The following is a 23437-nucleotide window of genomic DNA, read 5'->3' as shown; positions in this document are numbered from 1 at the left end:
GTGGAGGGAAGGCTTTAGAGTGCCTCCTGGAAAGCCCTCTCAATACAAGACCTACCTGTCTAAAGCCAAGTTCAGCTGTCCTTTGACATCATAGAATCATAGAATAGTTAGGGTTGGAAAGAACCTTAAGATCATCCAGTTCCAACCCCCCTGCTATGGGCAGGGACACCTCCCACTAAACCATGTCACCCAAGGCTCTGTCCAACCTGACCTTGAACACCACCAGGGATGGAGCATTCACAACTTCCCTGGGCAGCCCTTTCCAGTGCCTCACCTCCCTCACAGTAAAGAACTTCTTCCTTATGTCCAATCTAAACTTCCCCTGTTTAAGTTTTAACCCGTTACCCCTTGTCCTATCACTACAGTCCCTAATGAAGAGTCCCTCCACAGCATCCCTATAGCCCCCCTTAAGATACTGGAAGGCTGCTATGAGGTCTCTATGCAGCCTTCTCTTCTCCAGGCTGAACAGCCCCAACTTTCTCAGCCTGTCTTCATACAGGAGGTGCTCCAGCCCCTGATCATCCTCGTGGCCTTCCTCTGGACTTGTTCCAACAGTTCCATGTCCTTTTTATGTTCTTTGACATCCTCCATCATTCATTCCTCTTCCCCACCCAACACAAGGCAGTGGGTGGCTCTGCTTTATTCCTGGCACCAAAAAGACCTTTGGAAACCCTATTGCAGCAGCCACACCTCCTGACAGATCCCAGCAACAAAACCCTAGGACAACTCCTGACACATCCCAACAGTGAAACCCTGGGACAAATCCTGACAGATCCCCACAGTGAAACCCTGGGACATGTTGCTCACCTGCCCCTGGGCTGGGCTCAGCAGCAGCCTCCAGAACTGCGTGGCAGGAAGATTGAGAAGCTGTGCTCCTGCAGCCTCTCATAACCTCTATGTGACAACACCCAGCTCACAGGGGCACATTTGTGAGATGTGGATGAGTTCTGCTATGGGAATCATTTCCCTACCCTTGCATATGTTTTTTTAGGTTATCTCATTTCATAGAGACAATACTCTACTGTTTGCTCTATGCAAGCAAATCTTGTGTTGTACCAGTCAAGCTGTTTTCAGGAGAGATTGCTTTTTGATTTGTTAAGATCTGCATTAAAAAGTAAATACCAAGGACATACATAGAGAATGATTCAGGTTAGAAAGGACCTTAAGATCATCTAGTTCTAACCCCCTGCCACAGGCAGGGACACCTTCCACTAGACCATGTTGTCCAAGGCTGTCAAACATGGCCTTGAATGCTGCCAGGGATAGAGCATTTACCACTTCTTTGGGCAAGCTGTTCCAGCGCCTCACCACCCTCACAGGGAAGAACTTCAGCCTTATATCTAACCTGAGCTTCCCCTGCTTCAGTTCGAACCCTTCACCCCTTGTCCTATCACTACAGTCCCTGAGAGTCCCTCTCCAGCATCCTTATAGCTCCCTTCAGATACTGGAAGCTGCTCTGAGGCCTCCATACAGCCTTCTTCAAGACCAGAAACATAAATAAAATTACTACAGCTCATCTAGCCCAATAAGATGATGCAACACCCTGAATTTCACATATTTGTGACCCAACCCTACTGCCAAAAAAGGAGCCCAAAAACAGCTGTGTCGAAACACCCACTCTGGGAAAGCCATGATGCAGCAACATCACCCTCTGCACAGGAAGGGAGGAAAAGCACTACCTGGCTCCTGAGCAGCTCACAAGCCACCTGGGCTCTGGGGAAGCTCCATGGCTGTGTGGTGTTCCTACAGACACATCAGGAATACAAGATACCAGCTACTTTCTGCAGGTGAGGACCACTTGGTACCAAAGAAAAGGGTTTTTAGTGGGGTTTTATTCATAAAGTAAAGGCAGACCAGCCTTGAAGGGAGCCTACTCAAGCACCTGATCATCTCTTAATGCCTTCAACCAGCCCTGGGTGAACACCTCCCACCTCACAGCAGGGGAACACTTTATCCACACTAATTAACTGAGTGCCTAATTACCAGGACACCAAGTCCTTCAGTTACAGAGCATTTCCCCAGAACCATTTACTCAGCACTTCAGGAAAGAGTCACCACGTGAACCTTGTGCATTAAAAGCAAGCACTGTTCTCCTTGGCAAGAGGGGCAGTCCCACGGAACTGGGCAAGGGAAGGCTGAAGCAAACTCACCTGCTGGGCAGAGGTGAACTGCGGAAAGGCAACAGCCCTGCTGCTGCTGGATCTTCCCAGTGTTCAGCCAGCTAAGGGGAGAAATCTGGAGCAGAGCAAGGCTGCTCCCAGCAGCTTTGAGGAGCTGGGACTCACACTGGTTGTGCTGGGATGTGATCCTCATCTGACCGTATTCCTGTGCTCCAAGGGCTGTTGCGTTTGCCCTGGCAGGAGATCAGGCAAGAATTTCTCCCCTCATGTGTCCCCTGGTCCAGACCAGCCAGGAGGGGAACGCAGTGTGCCGTGTGGCAGCAGTGCTCTACCAAGAGGAAACTGGCTGGGAATGCATGGATGCTCTAGGGTGTGGGCAGCAGTTTTCCCCATTGTAAACCAACAAATTGTCCTGTGTTGATCACGGCAGCTGAGATGGCTACAGACACCAGCCATAGGCCTGACAATAAACAGACCCTGCAGGGGATGGGACAGAGCCCAGGCAGATCTTGGACTGGAAATGGCATTTCTATACGGGACTCGACTGTTAATGTTGAGCACTACCACTGCCTACCAGCAGGAAGGGAAAGGGACCTGTGACTATGCTGAGCTTGCCAGCATGAGAACAATTTCTTCTTGGAGCCCAGACTTCAAATCCCAGCTAGGCCATATGGAAACAGAGGCTATGCTGCTGCCCTGATGGGGAAAGGAGAGGGAGAAAACCCTTATGGATTGTTTTGGGTGTGTTGGAGTTCCCAAACGATGTCAGCTGAAAGAGCCCTCCGGAGAGGGGGAGAAGCAGCTCATGTCAATAGAAACTCCTTTTTCTCATCCCACAAAGCCAGGGGACACTCCACAGTGGAGCCATGTCCTCCGCCACTTTGCGCCTCAGCCTGCAGAGACAACACAGCCACAGAGACACACTTCCTATGTTTATTGCATGCAGAAGAATGACCCAACTAGAAAATGCTCTGGCTCTTCCTCCTTTCTGGCCATGAACACATTTAACCCACTACCAGCGGAGTTCTCACAATCAACCCCCCTTTGCTGTCGCAGCAGCGCCCAGGGGGCTGTGGAGACCCCTTTTGCACACTCACGATCACACTTTCTTCCTTGCACGGCCAAGCTGCATTGGGAAGCAGATAGCTAAGATAGAGGAGTGTGCAGCCCTAAATGCTAGATGCTCTGTTCCTGTGATCGCTGCTGCCTCCAAGGGGAGAGGTGTTTTGAAGGGAAGAACTCCTGAAGGAACCAGATCCAGTATGTGCCTGAATCCATTCAGTGCCTGAACCGTGAGAGCTTGGGGGAACGGCTCGCCTGGTGGTACCGCTGATAACCCTCTGAGGTGGCTGGGAGCAGCAGGAAGCTGCTCAGAGAATCCTTCTGGCACAGGGCCATGGCCTCCTTGTAATTTATCTTCTCTTTAGTGATAGGGTCAATGAGATCCTTTTCATAGTTGGACTCATCCTGGAGCCTGTTGGCCAGGTTGCCTGTTATCATCCCTGTCTGGACAGCTTCCAGCACGGGGATGCGACCGGTTTTCTTGGGATCAATGAGCCCTCCAGTTAGATGCTGGACCTCCAGATAGGGGAAAGCACTCTCCTTGGTTATCCATCCCTTCTGAACTGCTTCCCCCACAGACAGCCTTCGCTTGGTTACCGGGTCCTCAATCCCTGTGAAAGCTTTCTGGGCATTAAGCAGTCTCTGCATGTAGGTCCTGTCAATCAGCCCCCTCTCAACTGCCTTATGGACTGAGAACCGGTCCCGAGAAATGAGGTCTATGATGCCCCCTGTGGCAGCCTGGGCTTCCAGGAGCTTCTGAGCCGTCATGGGATCAAGCAGCTTCTTTACAACAGCAGTCTTGATGTTGTACTTGGTGTCGGTGGTGGTGTCATACACCCCAGCAATGGGGGATGTATCATCACAGAAGCCCTTCTGTGAGGCTGGGGGGAAGAAGCTTTGGGTTTGGTGAGTGGTGGGTGACGAGACTGGGGATTTGGAGATGATGGAACCAATAGAGAGGGATGGGGGAGGCTTGGATTCCCCAGCCACCAGCAAGGCAAATTCAGAGATGGGAATCTTGCCATCGCGGTACAGCTGATATTCCTCCTTAGTGATCCTCCTCAGCCGTAGTGCATCATCAATGGAGTACTGCTTCCCACTTTTCTTGTCAAGGAGCAATGAGACTTCCCCGTTTGGGCCTAGGGTGGTGATTTCCTCCCAGTCACACTCCAGCTCTTGCAGCTGGATGTACTGACCTCTGTCTATAATTCCTCTCTTATAGGCCTCGTAAGGGGACATATCCTTCCCTGTCTCAGGGTCCAAGATAGAGATCTTGGTGGACAGGTTTGTCTCTCTCATCTGGGTCTCATGGTTGATTTCTTCCCGGTTGACTCTTGACTGGAGATCTCGAATGAACCTCTCCTTGTTGTAGATCTGATCCTTCTCCCTAAGGATGTCTGCCTCCAGCAGGGAGAACTCGTGTTGCAGCTGCTTCTTCTTCTGCCTATCATTCTCCGTCCGTTGGTTAAGCAGTTTGGACTCCTCCCTCAGGAAGAGGACTTTCTGTTGTTTCTGCCTCTCCAGCTCCCGCAGCTCACTCTCCAAGCTGGCTCTCTCCTGGATGGCCAGGTTCCTGGCTTTCTGCAGCTCTGTCTCTTCACGAGCCCATGTCCTCTTCATGCCTTCAGCTCTCTCAATCTTCTCCCTAAGCCGCCGCACCTCCTCTTCTGCCTTTTGCTTGGCTCCCCTCTCCCTGTTCAGCAGCTCCCAGATGCGTGCACGTTCACTCTCCAGTGCTCTGTCCTTTTCTACTCGAATCACTTCCTTGTAGATGGTCTTCTCCTGGGATTTTGTTTTCTGCAGGACATCAACTTGCATCTGCAGGTTCTTACATTCCCTCTGCAAGTTCAGCACCTCCATCTTCTCACGGTCCAGCTCCAAGCGTAGGTTGCTAGCAGACTGTTCAAGGACTGGATCCTTCTCCAACTTGACCACTTCTTCCATAATGATCTTTTCTTGCACTGGGGCTGGGCTCTCCTCCAGCTCCTTTATTCTCAGTGTAATTTGTCTCATCTCCTTCTCCAGTGCAAGCCTCTTGCTTCGATCCTCCTGAAAATTGAGCAACTTCTCCTGCTCTTCCACCAGCGCACGAACCTGCTGCACGTCACGTTCCAGACGCCGCCTGTTGCTCACCTCCTCATCCAGACTCCTGCGCAGCCTGTTGTGCTCATCTCGGAGCTTCGGATCCTTTTGAGTCAGTATCACCTCTTGAACTACTACCTTCTCCTCTGGCTTTCTCCTCTCCAGTAGCATGTATTTATTCTGCAAGTCATAGATTGCATCCTCTGCAGCTCTCCTCTTTTGAGACATGTTACGCACCTCTTGACGAAGGCGATCAGCTTCTTTTTCCAAGAGTGGATCATTCTCGTAGCGGATTACTTCCTTGTTGACTAGCTTGGTTTCCACCTTGGATCTCTCCCTCTTCCATTCATCCCTTTCACCCTGCAGCCTAATGAGCTGCTCTTGGGTCCTGCCATTGGTGTTCACTAGTTCATTGAGCTGCTCTTTCAGCCTGTCTATTTCTCGGAGAATCTCCGGACTCTTCTCATGTTTCACCACCTCTTCTATGACCTCCTTAAGTTCCACCACTGGTTTCTGTGACCTGAGGACATTGAGCTCTGCTAAGGCCTCCTCCACTTCACTGTCAACCTTTGTCCTTTTCAGAGTAACTTCCTGCAGCTCCCTTTTCAGGTGTGCAATTTGCCGCTCTGTTTCAGGATCCACCAGGAAAATTTCATTGACCCTCTCTTTAACCTCTACCCTCGGCTTTTGCTTCTCTGCAATACTGTACTGGCTCTGCAGTTCTCCCAGCTCACCTGTAAGCATCATGTTTTTGCTCCTCTCTTCTTCAATCAGAGTTTTCAGCTTGGAAGACTCTCTCAATAACTCTGGATCCTGCTCTACCTGCTTCACCTCCTTAACAATAATTTTGGGTTCTGCCATTTCAATTAGTCTTTCCACCTCTTCAATCTTGTTCTTCACTTTCACTATGGCTTCCTCTGCAGACTTCCTCTTGAAGGATTCCTCATCAATTTGTAGCTGCAGGGTCCTCACAGACTTCAGCATTTCTGGGTTTTTCTCCAGTTTGATCAGCTCCTTCACCACCACTTTCTCTCGGATGTTGGGCTGCTTTCGCTCCAGCATGTGGAGCTCTCTCTTATGCTGCTCAAGTTCAGAAGCAGCAGCCAAGCTTTCCTCCTGGAGACGTTTGATCTCCTGACGAAGACTGGCTGCTTGGCTCTCTAGGCTTGGATCTCTCTCAATCTTTGTGATCTCTTTGGTGAGGAGCTGGGCAGGAGTGTCTTTCTTCTCACTCTCCATCTGGGCAAGCTTCTGGCTCATCAAGTCAATGTCTTCTTGCAACCTCTGCCTCTTTTTACCTTCCTCTTCAATCTGCTGTGCCATCTTAGACAGGTTGCTTTCCACCTGTGGGTCTCTGTAATATTCTATCACCTCCTTTTCTTCCACTTTTTCAATGGGCTTCTGAGTCTTCAACATCAGCAGCTTGTTTCTGTGTTCCTCCAGGTCCCCTTCAATCTTGGCCACTTTCCTCCTTTCCTCCTCCAGCTGTGATTTCAATCCCTCAGATTCCCTGCTGCTTGTGGCTCTGTTTTCCGATTGCTGGGTTTGCTCACGTACAGCTTCAATGTCCTCATGCACTTCCTTCTGCAAGGGAAAACCAAAAAGAAATTAAAACAAGAAAAAAGGCAAGGAAACTGAGTCCCTGAATCTGGCACTGAGGCCTTTCCATAACAAGGCACGGTAGGAGACAGAAAGACAGAACTGGAACAGAATCCACAGAGAACCACCAAATAAAACTATTGATAAATGGCAAAGAGTTGGGGTTGTTCAGCCTGGAGAAGAGAAGGGGAGACCTTAGAGCAGCTCCAGTGCCTAAAGGGGCTGCAGGAAACCTGGAGAGGGGCTTGGGACAAGGGATGTAGGGACAGGCCAAGGGGAATGGCTTGAACCTGCCAGAGGGGAGACTGAGATGAGCTCTTAGGCAGAAGCTCTTCCCTGTGAGGGTGCTGAGGCGCTGGCACAGGGTGCCCAGAGAAGCTGTGGCTGCCCCATCCCTGGCAGTGTTCAAGGCCAGGTTGGACACAGGGGCTTGGAGCAAGCTGATCTAGTGGAAGGTGTCCCTGCCCGTGGCCGGGGTTGGAGCTGGGTGAGCTTTAAGGTCCCTTTCAACACAAACCATTCTAGGTTTCTATGACATTCTCAATATCTCAAGCAACTGACTTGGTGTCTTCCCCCTGTCATGGTGGTGCTGCAGCAGCCCATAAAGGTGCTTTGTGCTGCCTTGTATCTTCAGCTGAGGGAGGGTAACATGGCCAGTCCCCACTATGCAGCTGGTTCATGGCAGCATCACAGAGTGCCCCAGTTTAATCTCTTGTCCTTCCTGAGCACATTGAAAATCATACAGCCCAGCAATCTTTAATACAGGTGAATCAAGCTCTAAAAAGGCATAAAAGTTCTACTGCTTTGGAATGTTTCCAGAAGTTTGTGAGCACTAAATACCAGCCACAGCTGAATCTGAAACTGTCAGTCTGTGAACATCGATTAGATGCAGCTGAGAACAGGACCAGTGTCAGTGAAACTGTGGTAACTCGTGGTCTTTATCTCACAGGGGTTTCCATTTCTGTCCCTCCTCACACTTGGATGTGGAGATCTGGGGAGGGAGCGGTATGATCCCAGTCTGACAGCTTTGGAAAGATCAGTTCAATCCCCAAGCTAGAGTACCCCATTCTTGCCAGGAGCTGTTAAGCAGGTACCTTCTCAACAATCTTCTTGGCAAATTCCAGCCGGCTGAGCTGCTGTTTGTTTGCTGCTGCCAGCTCCATGTAGAGCTTGGCTACATCGTTTTCCTGAAACAGAAACAGAAGTGAGAGCTTTGCCCCCCTCGCCCTGGCACAGCTCTTTGGGATGGCACACTGCCACCCCTCCTTTCACCTGGATGCACTTTGTGTACTGCAATATTCCAGGGATTTGTGTCTTCACATCTGGCTTTCTAGAGACACAGAGTCTAAGGACTCATGTAGGAGACCCTGTCCCCTTCAGCTGAATGCCTGTTAGGTGCCTGCTAACCTACATATGGTCCAGACCTACAGATTCACTTTGGGCCACACATGGATGGCAATGGGCAAATAGCCCGAGGTGATGCAGGAGAACTTGGGTGCAATTGGGAAGAGCACACAGGAGCTCTGGCTCAGTCCTGTCCCCACACACCTGCCCTGTGGTTTATCTTCACACACCATATGGTAAGGAGGCATCATCAGCAATCTCGACCAAAGGTACCAGGCACACCCCTAGTTCTGGATCACATGCTGCTTTGACCAATAGACAAAGAGATCCCTGATGACACTGGATTTTGGGATTAGGACCATGATCACTTTAAGGCTTTAAGGCTGGATTAAGGCTTTGCAGAGGACATGAGGCTTGGGCAAGGAGCTGGACAACTGTTTCCATGCCTTTATCTTAACATTTTACCTGGGCCTGGATGCTTTCTTGCAGGGGGGTCACACGCAGCCTCTTTGCAGCAAAGTCAGTCAGGGCAGGGTCCAGAGAAGAGCTGTATTTGCCTGCTTGGAGCTCATAGTCCTGTTAAGAGCAGAGACAGAAGAATCAGTTGGGATCTCTCAGGTGGGACACTAAGGGAGTGCTACCTGGGAACACCCAGCCATACATTGAGCGTGGACTGCACGTTCCGGGATAGCCTGATCACTGCATTCTTCTCTGGCTCTTTGCTTTCGATCTCCTCCACCAGCCTCTGCAGGAGACACACATGGTGTTAAGGACAGGTTGAAATAAAGAAACGCAGTAATACTCTTGACTACACAAGCAGTAGCTCAGCCTCGTACTGGAGTGATGAGAACAGGAATACATTTAAGAGGGGGTTTTAGAGCATCTCAGCAGCACTCTCATTTGCCCAGGAGCTGCCATACTGATTTATCATGCATGAGATAAATACCAGCCAACACAAAGACCTCCACATCTCATCCTCTGAACTGGTCAGCTTAGGATCCGCTCAGAGAGAGAAAGATGCAGAACCCAGATGCAACATCTCAGCCCAAAGTGCAATCTTTCAGGATCTGTGTGTGCCCTCTCCATGGAGAGGTTATCAGCCTGGGGGAGACTGGCACAGATGAGGACACCAGCACTGAGGATGAAGGCAGCTGGGTGAGATACATCATCTGTGGGCTGCAATCACTGCCTCCTTGTTCTAGTTCATTCACTGTGGTGGGTGGAGCACACAACTAGGAGCTGTTCATAAGCAAATCCCCCCATCCCAGTAACATTACAGGTTATGAGGCTTGTCCTGGAACCCACCTTCTGTGCCTGCAGCTTGTAGTTCACCTGGCTTGGCCCATCAGTGGTCTTCACTTGGTGCTTGGGTAGGTTGTTCATCCAGAACATCAGGTTCTCATTGGAGTTTTGGAACTGCTGGTAGGTGAGGCTGATATTTCTGAGGGTCTTCTCTCTGCATAGCACAGAAGTGATCAGCAACATAAAGGGGAAGGGCAAAGATTCATGTGCAAGTTCCTAAAAAGACACTATGGTAAGAATGTCACCACAACAAAAAACAAGACAACAAAAATAAGGGGGTGATAACTGGTTCCCGAGTGGGGAGCCCAACATTGTGGTTGCTACTGCAACCTGGGAGGATGAGAGAAAGAAAAAGGCAAGCAACAGCAATGCCTGTGAGAATTATTAAACATCAGGGTCTCTCTGGGCAGGCTCATGGGTCAGGCAGAGGCCAGCAGTCAGCTACTTAAGGCCACCTTCTCACAGCTATCTGGAAGCTCAAAGCCTCTGCTGTGCATAGGAAGGTAGCAACTACACAGCAAGACAGACCTAGTCCTCAGTATTCTTTGATAGTGTTCAGGGTGGCTCTGCAATGAAGAACATATTCCCGGGTCTCTGACTAATGCTGGCCCATGTCAGCTAAGAGAAGCAGAGATGATGCCGTAGCTCCTCACCGCTGGTCCAGCTGGTCTGCCACGGCATGGTAGCGGTCATTGAGCAGCTGCACCTCCCGCTTCTGCCTCGGCAGGTCAGGGCAGTACTCCTGGAAGTTGTTCTGCACAGCACTGCAGCTGTGCTCAGCATCCTTGAGTCCCCGGTTCAGCTTCAGCACGCAGTCCTCTTGAGCCACCACCTCCCGCTTCATCTTCTGCAGGGGGAAACAGGGCAGCTCCAGGTTTGCATCAGTCAGTGCACCAAACAGAAGTACTTAATACTCTTATTCACTGTGCAGCACCTGGGGGGTAGTTAGGCTCTCACTCTTATTCACTGTGCAGCACCTGGGGGGTAGTTAGGCTCTCACTCTTATTCACTGTGCAGCACCTGGGGGGTAGTTAGGCTCTCCAAGAGATGTGCAACAGGGAAGAGATGGAGCAGTGAGACTTATGCAGTAAAGAAGGTGGAAAGCAAGGTGGGTTGGACAGTGCATGGAGCAGAAGGAAAAAGTTTTGAGGAAGGCAGAAAAGGATCACTGTGAGTGCTAAGGATGGGGCAGGGAGATGGGGAGCAGGAAAGAACAGGGATGAGTGTAAAGCAGAGCAATATAGTTTAGATGCTAAGGGGTTCATCGCGTATTTAGGGACCCCAAAGGTAACCTGAGAGGGACAGAACTTTTTGCTAGCCAGTGAGTGCAGATCAGCCTGCAACACCAATGTAAAGCCTTCAAAGAACTGGTCCTTAGAAAGGCTTGAGGTGCTCAAATAAGCAAAGTCCAACTCTCCCCACTGTTGCTACCTGAGCTCAGATATCTCCCTTCCTTCACGAAGACCCTGATGCTGCCCTACCTGCAGATCATTGGCCCGATCCTGCAGAGCATTGGGAGATGCAGGAATGATGCTGTCCTGAGCCAGCCTGGCCTCAAACGTGCTGACAATCTTGTCTGTGTTATCAATCTGAGTCTCCAGGTTCAGGGCAGCCTTAGCCCTGGGTAAGGGAAAACCAACAAGGTTAGCTACAGAAGACCCCATTCTTCTCTCTGATTTTGCATGTTTAAGCTTATTTAACATCAGAGCTTCTGCAGCGTGGCAGAGAACAAGCAACATGCACACTCACCACCCTGTCATGCTACGCAGAAAGCATTTCGCTGCATACAGCGGAGCTGGGACACACACCCATTGTAGTGGACTGTCCACAGATTATGCACAGGAACTCCTTCAGAGGTGCTTTTGGTGATGGATGGGAGGTTTCCAACCTGGACTGCCTGGGATGGACCTCAACCAATGCCCATATAGACCAAAAGTATCTTCTCATGCCTCTGTGTTGCTACCTCTGTGCAAATACTTCCTTCCCTCATCCCCATCAGGCCTTGCCACCATCACTCACTTCTCGTTGTACAGGCTGGAGAGCATATTGACATCATTGTACTTGCTCCGGAGGGCATTCAGTGTGACAGGGAGCTGGGAAGCCGAGGTGCTGGTGGGTTTCTTGGAAAGGAAGGTCTCACACTCCTTCTGCAAGGCATCCTTGGCTGCCCCCAGGTTCTCAAGTTTCTTTGTTGTTTCCTGGCACATCAGATGGGAGCAGAGTCACCCAACACAGTCATAACAGGGCTGTTGCGAAAACGTGTCTCCCTCAGGGACAGGTTTTGCTGTGGGGATAAGGGTGCAGGAGCCCTCTCATGAGGAGCTGGGCCCTGGGGCAGAGCCCCAGCCAGACTGTGGCTGTCTGGCAAGGCCAGGGTGTGGGAAAGGGATCCAAGGAGGCAGAGATGGAGGAAACCTATGTGCCTGAGTCCATCCCTCTGCCAGGGCTGGATAAACACCCACAGGTGAAGGTGTAACAAGCTGAACTGCTACAGACCCAGACCTTCTCACAGAGGAAAGGAGAGGGGCTCCAGGGCACTGCCTCTTTTCCTGTCCCCCCCGCATCTACCAGTCTGTACTCCCCACCACGTGAGCCAAAGCTGGTCCTTGGAGTAATTCCCTCTATCCCAGACTTTTATGCTACAGACCTGGGAGTGAAGGGTGACAGCATACCTGTGGCAAGGCTGAGGGCACCCTAAAACTGGCTCTGAAACAAATGGACCATCTTGCTACAGGGCTGAGCCAAGAGAAGGGCCTGCATTTGCCTAGGGTTTGGGTTAACCTGTCCCATACCAAGGGCTTGAGGCAGCCTAAAAGCCTTGCAACAGCAGCATGGTGTTCTTTAAAGCACAAGCTGTCATCTCCCATGTAATTCCTGTATCAACCTATTTGGGGCCAAGGACGCAGTGCTACCAAACTCACCCTGCTCCAGCTCTGCCGCAGCGGCAGCACCCACCTGCTGGTGTTTGATCCTCCTGGCAAGGTCATCTGTGGGATCACTGAAGTTCACTGGAGACCTCACGCGGTTCAACACCTCCTTTTCTACCTGGATCAGGTCCTTGCCAACACGATCCAGGCTACTGAGAAGCTGGTCAGCTTGAGGGTCATCCTGGACTACAGTGGGGCTCCTGGACAGAGCTGCAGTGAGACACAGCCTAGGTTAATCCCTGTTTCCCATCTGCCATCCCAGCCGTGGTGCATGGCCCTGGGAGCTCTCCCATGCATGGTCCCTAAAGCTCCCTCTCATGATAACCCTGCTATAGAGCTCTGCCCTTTGTGTTTTGCAGCTCTGAGGCACAAAGGCTTCTCCTGGGCATGCGGTTTTGATGGAACCATAAAGGATCCAGTTACCATTTCTAACCCACAGAGGATCATGCAGATGCAGGTGCCTACCCATGGCAAAGGCTTAGGAAAACGGTTTTAGCTCTGCCTTGGCCAACCAGAGCTCACGTCCAGAGGAGGGACACAAACATCCATGTGCTGTCATGCAGACCCATCCCTGCTCAGCTTTGCTGGGAGCTTTCCAACTACAGCTGTGGGAGTAACACAGCTTAGCCAGGGGTTAGGATTTAGCCATGGCTGCCTGCTTATCCCACAGCCCCCAGCTAGGGAAGAGAACTTCAAGGGACCCAGATCCCAAACAAGGTTTAATTAAGGCTTCTAGATAAGCACATCCCCCTGCAACCCTAAATAATACCCTGCAGCTGTTGATAGAGCTGAGGTTGAGAAAGACAACAGGGAATTTGGGAGAATTGCCTGAGACCACACAGTGAATCCTCGGCAGCACTAGGAGTCAGGTTATCCCATCGGCTGCGCTATTCCACGGAGCAGAAGGCATCCTTGCACTTGTACAGGTACCTCTGCCTGCTTGGGTGGCTGCTCTGCTTCCAGCCAGGTTTAGGTGCTCCGCAAGGGAGGTGCATGGGGTGGCTTTGGAGAGAGCTCGACTAACAGTGGACGTACGCACCTTGCTGGCTGGGTTGAACCTGCTCCTTCTGGCCGCATCTCAGGGTGCTCTGAACCGCTGCTCGCTTCTGCTTCACCGTGTTCAGTTCTGCTTCCAGCCTGTGAGCAGAGAGGAGCATCATCAGCCAGCAGCGTGGAAACCACGGAGCAAGCCCTGACAGAGCCAGGCCCAGCAGCAGCTTTGTGCTCCCAAAGGCAGGGGCAGGCTGGGGGCCTGCAGCCTGTTGTAACTCGGAGGTGTCCCTTAGGAAAGGGGACAGCAGGAAGAGCAGCCGGCTGGTTTGAGCAGCACATTTCTCTCACTGGAGCCTATGTTTCCAGCTCGCAGCAGCAGCAGCTATCAAAGGTGAACGTTTATTCCGTATCACTGCAGTGCCTTGCAGTTCCACAGGAAGCAAGTACGAGCAGCTGCTTCTGTGGCTGCTGCAGCAGAAATGCCAAGTCTCATTTGTAAGGATGGTTCCGTTCTAAAACAAGCTGGGATCAGAAGGAGCTGGGAGGACCAAAAATATCTCTGGGTGAGAAAAGACTGATGGAAGCAGGGGCCTTTGAGCCATGGAATCCTAGAATGGTTTGGGTTGGAAGGACCCTTAAACCCCTGCCATGGGCAGGGACACCTTCCACTAGAGCAGCTTGCTCAGCACCCTCAGCACCCTCACAGGGAAGAGCTTCTGCCTGAGAGCTCAGCTCAGTCTCCCCTCAGGCAGGTTAAAGCCATTCCCTTTGGCCTGTCCCTACAGGCCCTTGTCCAAAGCCCCTCTCCAGGTTTCTTGTAGGCTATTTGAAGGACCAGACTAGTTCACATCCCTGCTCTGCCCTGCTACATGCACTGTGCTCTAAAACCACCGTGTCCCAGCTTGCTGGGTGCTGTCAGGCAAAGGCTGTCTCTCTGCAGCAGCAGGACATAGCTCCATGCAGAGGGACTGAATGGTGAAACAGGCTGGGAAATACAACAAAGACAAACATTTTGTGTGTAGGAAGGGAAGCAAACCCTGGGAAATGGAACAAACTGTCAGACATGGCCTGAATAGGGTGAGTGTTTCCCAGGCAATATCTCTAGAGCTGTTATCCAGGAGGATGTGGCAAACTTTTCCTGTTCTGTTTTAAAACACGCATGAAACCCATAAACCCAAAGGATTCAGTAATCCAGGATGTGTGAAGAGGGGCTCGCACTCAGGAAGAGCAGCACAATGAAGTAATCGCACCCAGCTGAGTGGGGACCCATGCTCCCATCACGGGCATGCCCAAGGAGCCCTGTATCTAGGCTGTGGGCTCTTCCCAAAGACTTGAGCAGCACTGATTTATCCCAGCACCCAGGGACATGATTATAAAGGTAATGCCAGGGCTGCCTGCACCACCACCCCATCCATCCTGTGGGAACCACAGGAGCTGACTGGGCACCCAGGCAGTGAAGCACACGGTGATTCAAGAACACTTCTCAGTTTCCATCTGGGGCTGTCTGAGAGGAGATTCCACAGATAACTTGTCCTGTTTAGCAAGTTCCAAGCTCCAGACTGATTCTGCAATGAATTTAGTCAAACCTATGCAAGTCACATGTTTGGGTGAAGAAATCAAGCCCGGCTGCCAGAAAACTCTTTGACAGCAAGGTCTGTGTAGCATGCAGAGCTATCGAGGAATGGCAGGGACCTCGATGAGACAGCTGGGTGCAGGGAACAACCCCTCTCCAGGAGGGATTTCATACTAGGCAGTGCAGAGGTTGCTCCCAGCTGCTATTTCTCTGGAGATGAGGCAGCCAAGCTGGCTACAACCTAAGAGCAAGTCTGGACATCTCTCTGGGCCAGGCTCTTCACTGCAGGCTCACCTATTGACCTTGTCTATGGACTCAGGGTCTGGTGGAGGGATGGAGAAGCAAGCAGACGGTGCCTCCTGGACCACACCGGTGCTGCTCTGCACCACCCACATCTCCGGGTTGCTGTTGTCCTTCAGCGTGTACTTGTCACCTCTGGCCAGCTGCACCTGGCACAAAGACACAAAACCCAGTGAGAGACTTGGCTCTCTGGCACCAGGCTGGTTTCTCCCATCACAGAGCCAAGATCTGGAGCAATCTTGCCTCTTCTGAGGGTACTGCCAGTGAAGCCCTCACCTCCCCAGCATCCCAGTCACAGAGGGTGTCCAAGGTGAGGGTCTGAGACGGATGCATCCGGCGTAGTTTCAGTGGGCTGATCTCTTTACTCCTTCTCTTCAGGTCTGTGATGCTCTTCTCCACCTGCTTCACTGCTTTCTCCTCGTTCTAGAGAAAACAGAGAAGACAGTGGTTGTGACCAGCCTTAGATGAGAAGGAAGGGGAAGGTCACACAATAGTGGGGCTGCTGGGGCCAGTTGTCCAGCCCTGTGTGATCACTGCTGAGGTGGAGTCAGGAATTTCTCCATTCTTGACCCCTCCATGTCCTCTCTTCCCCTTTTCATCCTCAACACTCTCCTCTGTTTCCTTCTCTCACAGCAGATCTGGCCTTGAAGGCGCAGCCTGAGCTAACCTTAGGTGATTCCACTCTGTCATTTTCAGTCTCCTAGGGAAGCTTTTCTTCTCGGAAATGGAACAGAGACCTGCCAAGAGGTGGCTGCATTCCAGTGTCAGAAGGTACCAAGATCCCAGCACCAGAGCAAAATGTGCTGCATGCATGGGAAGACACCGTGTTGAACACGCCCCCTCCCTCTCTCCCAGGCAAATATTCCTCTCCTATCTGTATCTCACCCCTGAGGTCAGATTTCTTTAATCTCTCCCTTGCCCTTGGCTCATGACACTGCTGAGGAGATGGGAGGACCTTTCCCTGCTGTTTGAGTGCCAGCAGCTCACGTTCTCTGCAGGGCCTCTAATCCAAGTGTCTCAGTGACGAGAACATGCAGCTCCTCCCTGCACTTCTTCGTTCTGATGGTGACCTGGGGCCAGGCTGTGTGTCACTGATGAGGACCAGTCCCTTCCCATGGGGTCACTGCCCCACAGCATGAGCAGTGCAGACCTTTGGGGGCTACAGGGACACAGCATCCAGAGCACAGCATTGCCATGGGCTTCCCCCTCATCTGGGAATGAGCTGAGATGAACTGTCCCACTAGGTTCAGTAGGGTTATTCACCCACCTCTTCCCCTTCCCCACTGTTACTTCCTGGGGATGTTGTGGCATTTGGTCTGCCCCTTAGGTCTCGTGAGGGCCACCAGCCCTGAGGACCTCACCTCCAGCTGAAGCAGCAGGTCTGACACAACCCCAGGGCTGTCTTTGTTAAACTTGCTGTATTTGGTGTCCAGGTCAGAGCTCATCTTCTTCAGGGAGTGGCTCACAGCCTCAGCATCATCCTGGAACTGGAGGTGTGGGTAGGGAAATGGTCAGCGATGGGAGGACATTGCTATCTCCAAGTCCTGTCGTGGGTCTCATTTCCCAGCACATCTCCTGCAGCCTGTCTGGGGCTCACAAGACCCTACAGACCACCCTCACGTGGTAACAGTGACGTGCAAACCCTCCCTGCCCCTCTCCTCCAAGCCAGCACACCAACACAACAGGGTTGAATTGATGAGATGGGAGCCATCCTTCCCTGCAGCACTAAAGGACTGGTTTGAAGGGGTGTTTCCCCAACATACCCTCACTAGATGCAAGCAAAGGAGCTCCCATCCTCATCCCTTTGCTGACCCTCTCCCTAGGTTGCCCACTCAGACCTGACCCTGCAGCCCCATGGCCAGTGCTCTCCTCATTGCTTTTTACCTTCTTATAGCTCTCCACGTTTTTCAGTTGACTCTCCTGGCAAATGCAGAGGTTCAGGAAATTCTGCCACTCATTCTTCAGGGCTTCCTGGTGAGCCTGTGGTGGGACAGAGCAGGACGCGGTGGGCTCCAGCTGGTCCTACCCCCCCCGCCACTGCTCTCCTTTCCCCAGAGGCCCCAGAGATCAGAGCAAGAGTGAAGGCTGCTGTTGAGCGGAGACAAAAACATTGCCTGATGCTGAGCTGAGCAAGGACACTGTGACAAGGACCTGGCTCGTACAGAGCAGCCACCATTTCCCAAGGGGCCTCAGCTCTGAGCCCACCTCAGCTTCCCACTGTCTGTGGGCCTGCAAATGGAGATCTGGGGCTGGTGTAACTTGGGAGAGATTGTGCCATGTTACAGCTGGAGCTTCACAGCAGCAGGAATGTGGCTGCACCAACCACACGTCTGAGCGCCAGAGCAGGAGCTGGTCCCAGCACACTAATGTTAGCCACTGCCTCCTGGAGGTTCCTGAAGGGGTGAAGACCCTGCACTGCCCTCAGCTTCCCCATAGGGCTGGAGCAGGCAGACTGATGCTGTCTGTCTGCGGCACCGTGGAAGGGAAGAGTAGCACAGCAGCTCTGCAGAAGCAGAAGAGGTCTCCTCCAAAGCACTTCCTGGCTCTCGATGCAGAGACACTCATTCTCTTACAGGGTTTGGGAGGACCCCTTGCCTTACCTGGATAGGTTTGACCGCAGGGTGCTTTAGCTCAATCATCCTGTCCCCATCGTCCTGCAGATTGTTCACAAACTCCTCCTGGCTGAGCAGCTCCTTGGACTTGAAATCCTGAAGGGGAAGAGAAATTCCATGACCGTGGGAGCACGCAGGGAGCACAGAGCGGTTTCCTGGGACATCAAAGCACGCACATCCTTATTGGGTTGTTTTTAAAGAAAGAAGAGGCTCAGCAAAGCTACAACAAATTACACACGCTTGGGCCTCACAGAGCATCAGGGCATTCATCCAGAGAGCATTTTCCTAAGCAATTATCCCTCCCCTTTTTCCAGATCCCAGCATATAGCTGGCACTGGGTGCTGTAGTTTGGATGCAGAGGCTGACATGATGCTGAGCCTTTCCGTCACCAACAGCTCTCTAATGTGTGATCCCACATGCCAGCTCAGGGGATGCTCAGAGTGGCTCATCCTTAACTCCGGCATGGACTCAGAGCATCTGTTCCACCTCTTTTTCTGTGCCTGGGAAAGCAGCAGGCTCAGGGCTGGGGGTGGATATCCAGGAAGCTGGGATCCAATCTCGGCTGCTGGGCTTGGCCAGCCCCCAGGAGCCCACCTCGTACTCCCGACGCACACTCTGGACGTCCATCATTTGGTCACTCCAGTCCTGCTTCAGGATCCTGGTCTGCTGGTCCGTCAGGTAGCCCAGCTCCTTGGTGCAGCCCTGGAGGTGGTGGTAGAGGCTGCCCAGGCTCTGCCCTCGCCAGATGGAGGTTTTCTGCCCATGCACACAGGGGAGAGACAGCGTTGGTGCTCAGGCTGAGGAGCCCCTTCCCCTCCTCCTCCTCCTCCCCAGAATCCCACTCTCATTGCGCATCCACTGGGAGATTCCCAGAGCCCTCGGTGAGACATCTCTGCCACCCCTTGCTCTTATCTGATGGGGATGCCAATCCCTTTTCCCTCCTTCACAGACAGGCTGTGTTTGTCTAACCAGAATCTCAGGTGTGGGCTGGTGCCTGGGGCAGGCTGAGGGCTGGCTCCGCTCTGCTCTGTTTCTCACAAATGCCATTCTTCAGCATCAACCTTTCCAGGCCCAGCTGGCTAAACCCAGGACCTAATTCCCAACCACCTCCTTTGTTCCGGCTGTTCATTTCCTCTCTGGAGCCCTCGTCAGGGATCACTGCAAGCCTCAACATTTGCAATCCTGATTTGGAACAGTGTGGGCTAGGACAGGGTTTCCTGCTGCTGCACCCGTAACCCTGCGCTCACGGACACACAGCAGCTCCAGACCAGCAATCCATGAGGAGGAGACACACAGATCTCACCCACAGCACTGCCCCGAGGGCAGCAAGCGTGCTCCCGATTTACACTCCAGGTGGGGAGGAAACAGGGCAACAAGATGAGGGGCACAACCAGAGGTAGCTCCTGCCCTCAGCCGGGCATTCCCTGTCCATCAGGGAGGGGGTTTCTCTGTGGTGTGACCCCATCATCTGCCCAGAAAGCCGCTGGAAGCTTACCAGCAAGTCCTTGTACTGGCTTTTTAAATCTGCCACATCCTGGGTTACAACACGGCCAAGATCAAGGGGAAAAGAAAAGAGAAAAAAGCTGTTAGCAAAACACGTGGTAGATGCTGATGTGCTGATTTATGGGAAGTGCTTTAGGAGCCATTCAGGAACCTCCTCCCTGGCCCCTGCATGGTTTGGGCTGTCCAAGCTCCCCATGCCCTCTGCAGAACGGGGTGGATATTCACCACGCAGAGGAGCGGATGAGCAGAGCCTGCAGGGTCCAAGCAAAGCCAACAGGCACAGGGAGGGGATGGAGGGTGCCTTACCCCGGAGCGGAGGTTCTTGATCTGGAGGCCATAGGCTTCAATCTCCTTCTGGAGGATGTTGTGCTCAGCTATTTGCTTCTCCAGCTCTGACATGCCGGGGCCGTACTGCCCCGCGCTGACTTGTTTCTGTGCAAAAGGAGTTGAGGCAGGGATTAAAGCAGGAGACTTTATTTCAGGGAAAAGCCCCAGTGAGTGCTGGCAGGGAATGAAAAGATCTGGGATTTGACAGCAGTCCAGGAGGAAGGGAAGGGAAGGGAGCTGCTTTACCGTGATTGTTGTAGGTTCCCATTTCCCCAGCCATATGCAGGGCAAAGATTACCAGGACGTACAAGCCTGGTGTACAAACCTAAGCTGAACCAGCCAGCCTGTGGTGGCTGCATTGAATGCACATAGTTACCATCCAGCTTTCAAGGGAATCCAATGATTCCAAACTGGGCACTCCATATACCTGAGACTGCAGCATGAAACCCTAGGATGTAGGGCTGTGAAGTCCCTGAAGACATCACCTTCTCTATCCTTTCATCCCACATCAGGGCACCTCTACCTGGTCCCCCTAAAGCAGCTCTTAATATGAAGGGGTCAATCAAGAAGATGCTCCAGAGGGTTTTAAGAGGTGGGAAGGGAATCCTTCTCCTACCCAGAGCAGTTGAGTTACTTCCACCACCCCAAACGTCCCAGCATGCTGCTGCTGAGCACACGATGGCTCACAGAGCCCTATAGGCAATAGCAGACATTATCTGGCCTTGCAGGATTTGGGAGATGCATCTAAAACCAGCAGCTGTTACCATCTTTTGGTCCAGGATCTTGGCCCAGTCTACCCTGGGTCCCACGTCAGGGATGTTCAGTTGTTCATAGAGGGCCCGGTACTCTGCACAGAGCTGTGTCACACGGTCATGGAGCTGCTGGATGCTGCCAAGAGAAAAGGAACACGTCTCAGGGTCAGTTTGGAAAGGGGAGAACCAAAGTGGGGTTTGTGGAGCCCAGATTTCACTCGTAACACCCTTTGCTGTCCCTTTGCGACACTGGGCTCTTGTCCTGGTGCTCTCCATCTCCAGGGGTGTCTCAGAACTCCCCACCCAGGAGAAAGGCAGCTGCAGGGAGATCAGGGCTGTCCCTTCCCAACTAGGAAAGAGCTCTTCCCTCCTGCCTTCCACCTAGAAGGGCTGGAGAGAGAAAGGGAGCAAAGCAACCAAAGGCCAACCGAAGCCCTTCTCCCATTCCACCCACCACCTCTGTGCTCGCCTGAACAAAAGGCATTCGTTTTAGGAAAGGCAGAGGAAAAGGGGATTTGCTCTGGGAGCGGGGCCGTGGTTCAGCTCTGCATTTTTCGGGTACCTTTCACAAGAGCTCCCAAATAAGAGCGGGCACTTCGGGGTGATCACTTCAGAAGCCACCCTACACACCCCTCTCCTTACAATATATTGGCAAAATCCCCGATTTTAAGGATAAAGTCTATGGGAGGAAGGGTGAAACTCAGCCTCTCACGGCAACCACTGGAGCTCAGTCTAGGCCTTAGCGGGGTTCTCAATGGCTTGATGCCCCCATCACACCAGTCCTCCCCGCTTGTACTCACTCCTTCTCTATCTCAGTAGCCTGAGGGTGTTTCAGCCGCTTGGCACGGTCCACATCCAGGAAGAGGTCCTTCAGCAGGGTCTCTGCTTCCTTCAGATTCCTGGCATTCTCCGGCTGGAACTCAAAAGCCTTGTTCTTCTGGTGATTGCTGGCATCCTGGGGACCAGGGAAGGCAGGAAGGAGCCTGGTTGGGCCACGCAGACCTCACAACATTTTCCTTGGTCAACACACAGGGCCTGGATGCTCAACGCACTGACCCCAGAGGAACCCCACAGAGATGCAAGGGTGCAGCCAAGCTGTCTGCTTCAGCACCTCTTCCACCCAGGGCGCAGTGTGGGTCAGGCTGGCTGCCTGCCTCTGGGGCTGCCGGGAGGCACAGGGCTGTGCTGCTGTGGGTGAGACAGCCTTGGCTGTGGGAAGCATTAGGCACCAAGCAGAAAGCACGGAGGCTGGAATCTGGGAGGCCCTGGTATGCAGCCCCAGGGGCTGGGAGGCTCTGCAGGGTGCTCTGCTCCTCCCCAGCCTCGAGTCAGCCCCCAAACCTGCACCAGCAAGCTGATGCACACAGAGCAGACGCCTGACCTGCTGCCCTAGGCACTGCAAAGCCTTTCCCCTTTGCACCCCCTCTGCAGAGCTCACCTGCCGGAGCCTGGACTGTGTCTCCAGGATGTCCCTCTCCACCTGGTCAGCGTTCGTCTGCATGCGGGAGATGAGCACGGCCAGCTCGTTTGTGGAGGACCTGCGAGAGGGAGCAGCAAAGCAAGGGGTGGGCGACGGCAATTCGCACCCTCTTCATCAGCACCCAGGACCTGACGTGGGGATGGCTCTTCACATCTTCTCCCTCTGCCTTCCCGTGCTCCAAAGAAAGAGTCTAAGCGTGGCCAAGGTGTATATGGGTGCTGGACGCCTGGCTGTTGCCTTCAGCCAAGTGAAGGTACAAGGTGGTGTGTTCAGACTGCGGCTTTTTGAGCACCATGCAGCTCATCGGCACAACTCCCTGTGCAGGACACTGCAGCTGCTCCGAAGTTTGAGTGCATTCAAAAAGCAGTGAGGGGGGAAGAGAAAAGGAATCTGCTGTAGGGCTCCCAAATACACCAGCACCACATCTGGGTGGGGAAGACCTGAAGCCACAGACAGCTGGAGGCCAGGAGAGCACCCTGCAGAGGCAGCACAACATGCTTGCCCTGTTTGGAGGCACTTCCCTGCGTGGCTGCCCTTGGCTGCTGGCAGAGGTGGGTGAGATGTCCCCTCAGCCTGACCCAGAGATGCCTTCCTGCGCCCTTGTTTCATGCTCAGTGCCCTGCGGTTCAGCCCATTGAGATGCTGGAGAGCCCAGTGCCACCCCAGGACTGGGTTGCAGTGGACAAGGACTTGCGACGCAGACAAGAAACCCCTCTGGGCACTGTGTAGCTGCTGCAGTTGTGCTGCTTTCAGGGCCTGGGGAGAAATTGCCCAGGCCCAGAACACAGAACCAGCGAACATTCACTGAAGGTCCCCATCAGACCATTCCCTATCGTCTGTCCCCTCAGTGCCACCACACAACCGATGGGCACCATCACAGCCCTCACTCCATCCCCACCAAGGGATGGCACCGAGATGGCCACCGTGGGCACTGAGAGCTCTGCTGGTCCCAGAGACCGCAGCGAGGCACGGGATGGTTCCCAAAGCTCCCTGCGGACAAGCCTTGGTGCCACCTTTGTCCTAATGTCCCCCTGAGGACAGTGCCCTCCAGGCAGGGATTGCGCTGCACTGCCAGGCTGTGGGACCAGAAGCATCATCCAGGGATGAGCCCTTGGAAAACTGCCCGTGGGACAAAGTTCAGCAGAGGCTCAGCTCGGGTCCTGCCGACTCCGGGGTCTGAGACCAGGAGGAAAGAGTTGGAGCAGCAGCGATGGGACACTGCAAGGGGTCAGCTGAAGGGGGGGGGCACTTCTCCAGGGCTGGTTGGTACCTCTTTGGTGGAGGAGGAAGGTGCTGGCCTGCAGCACAGCCACCCACATTTGCCCTCCAGCCACGTGGTTTCCTTCCTAGCCCCTAATCCAGCAGAGGACAGAGGAAAGCGGCTCCTTTAGCGGCTCCGTCGCTGCTGCAGCTCCTCATCATGGCTCCAGCTACGCACGGCTCATACCAAAGGCTAGAGCA

At 53.0% G+C, this 23437-nt stretch overlaps 1 protein-coding gene across 1 annotated transcript in view; it reads right to left on the bottom strand.

The window, feature by feature from the left end:
- Positions 1–3039: 3039 nt before the first annotated feature.
- EVPL (envoplakin) overlaps positions 3040–23437 on the bottom strand; it is a 35363-nt gene continuing 14965 nt past the window's right edge. The window contains exons 2-22 of the mRNA XM_061461875.1: positions 21935–22034; positions 21297–21451; positions 20509–20632; positions 19724–19849; positions 19410–19448; positions 18509–18670; positions 17903–18010; positions 17187–17282; positions 16664–16789; positions 15579–15725; positions 15297–15451; positions 13476–13573; positions 12465–12646; positions 11529–11707; positions 10991–11129; positions 10163–10356; positions 9513–9663; positions 8869–8952; positions 8673–8783; positions 7958–8050; positions 3040–6848 (exon numbers count right to left, since the gene is read on the bottom strand). Coding sequence (XP_061317859.1) covers positions 3399–6848; positions 7958–8050; positions 8673–8783; positions 8869–8952; positions 9513–9663; positions 10163–10356; positions 10991–11129; positions 11529–11707; positions 12465–12646; positions 13476–13573; positions 15297–15451; positions 15579–15725; positions 16664–16789; positions 17187–17282; positions 17903–18010; positions 18509–18670; positions 19410–19448; positions 19724–19849; positions 20509–20632; positions 21297–21451; positions 21935–21997 — 5982 coding nt within the window. The 5' untranslated portion in view covers positions 21998–22034 and the 3' untranslated portion in view covers positions 3040–3398. The remainder of the gene's footprint in view (positions 6849–7957; positions 8051–8672; positions 8784–8868; positions 8953–9512; positions 9664–10162; positions 10357–10990; positions 11130–11528; positions 11708–12464; positions 12647–13475; positions 13574–15296; positions 15452–15578; positions 15726–16663; positions 16790–17186; positions 17283–17902; positions 18011–18508; positions 18671–19409; positions 19449–19723; positions 19850–20508; positions 20633–21296; positions 21452–21934; positions 22035–23437) is intronic.

The sequence above is a fragment of the Pezoporus flaviventris genome, unplaced genomic scaffold (assembly GCF_033815535.1).
Source record: "Pezoporus flaviventris isolate CSIRO_AGI_PZ_B2104156 unplaced genomic scaffold, CSIRO_AGI_Pfla_v1 ptg000034l, whole genome shotgun sequence".
In the NCBI taxonomy this organism is placed as follows: Eukaryota; Metazoa; Chordata; class Aves; order Psittaciformes; family Psittacidae; genus Pezoporus; species Pezoporus flaviventris.
The sequence above is the reverse complement of the archived record's forward strand: the minus strand, read 5'-3'. Positions and strand labels throughout refer to the sequence as shown.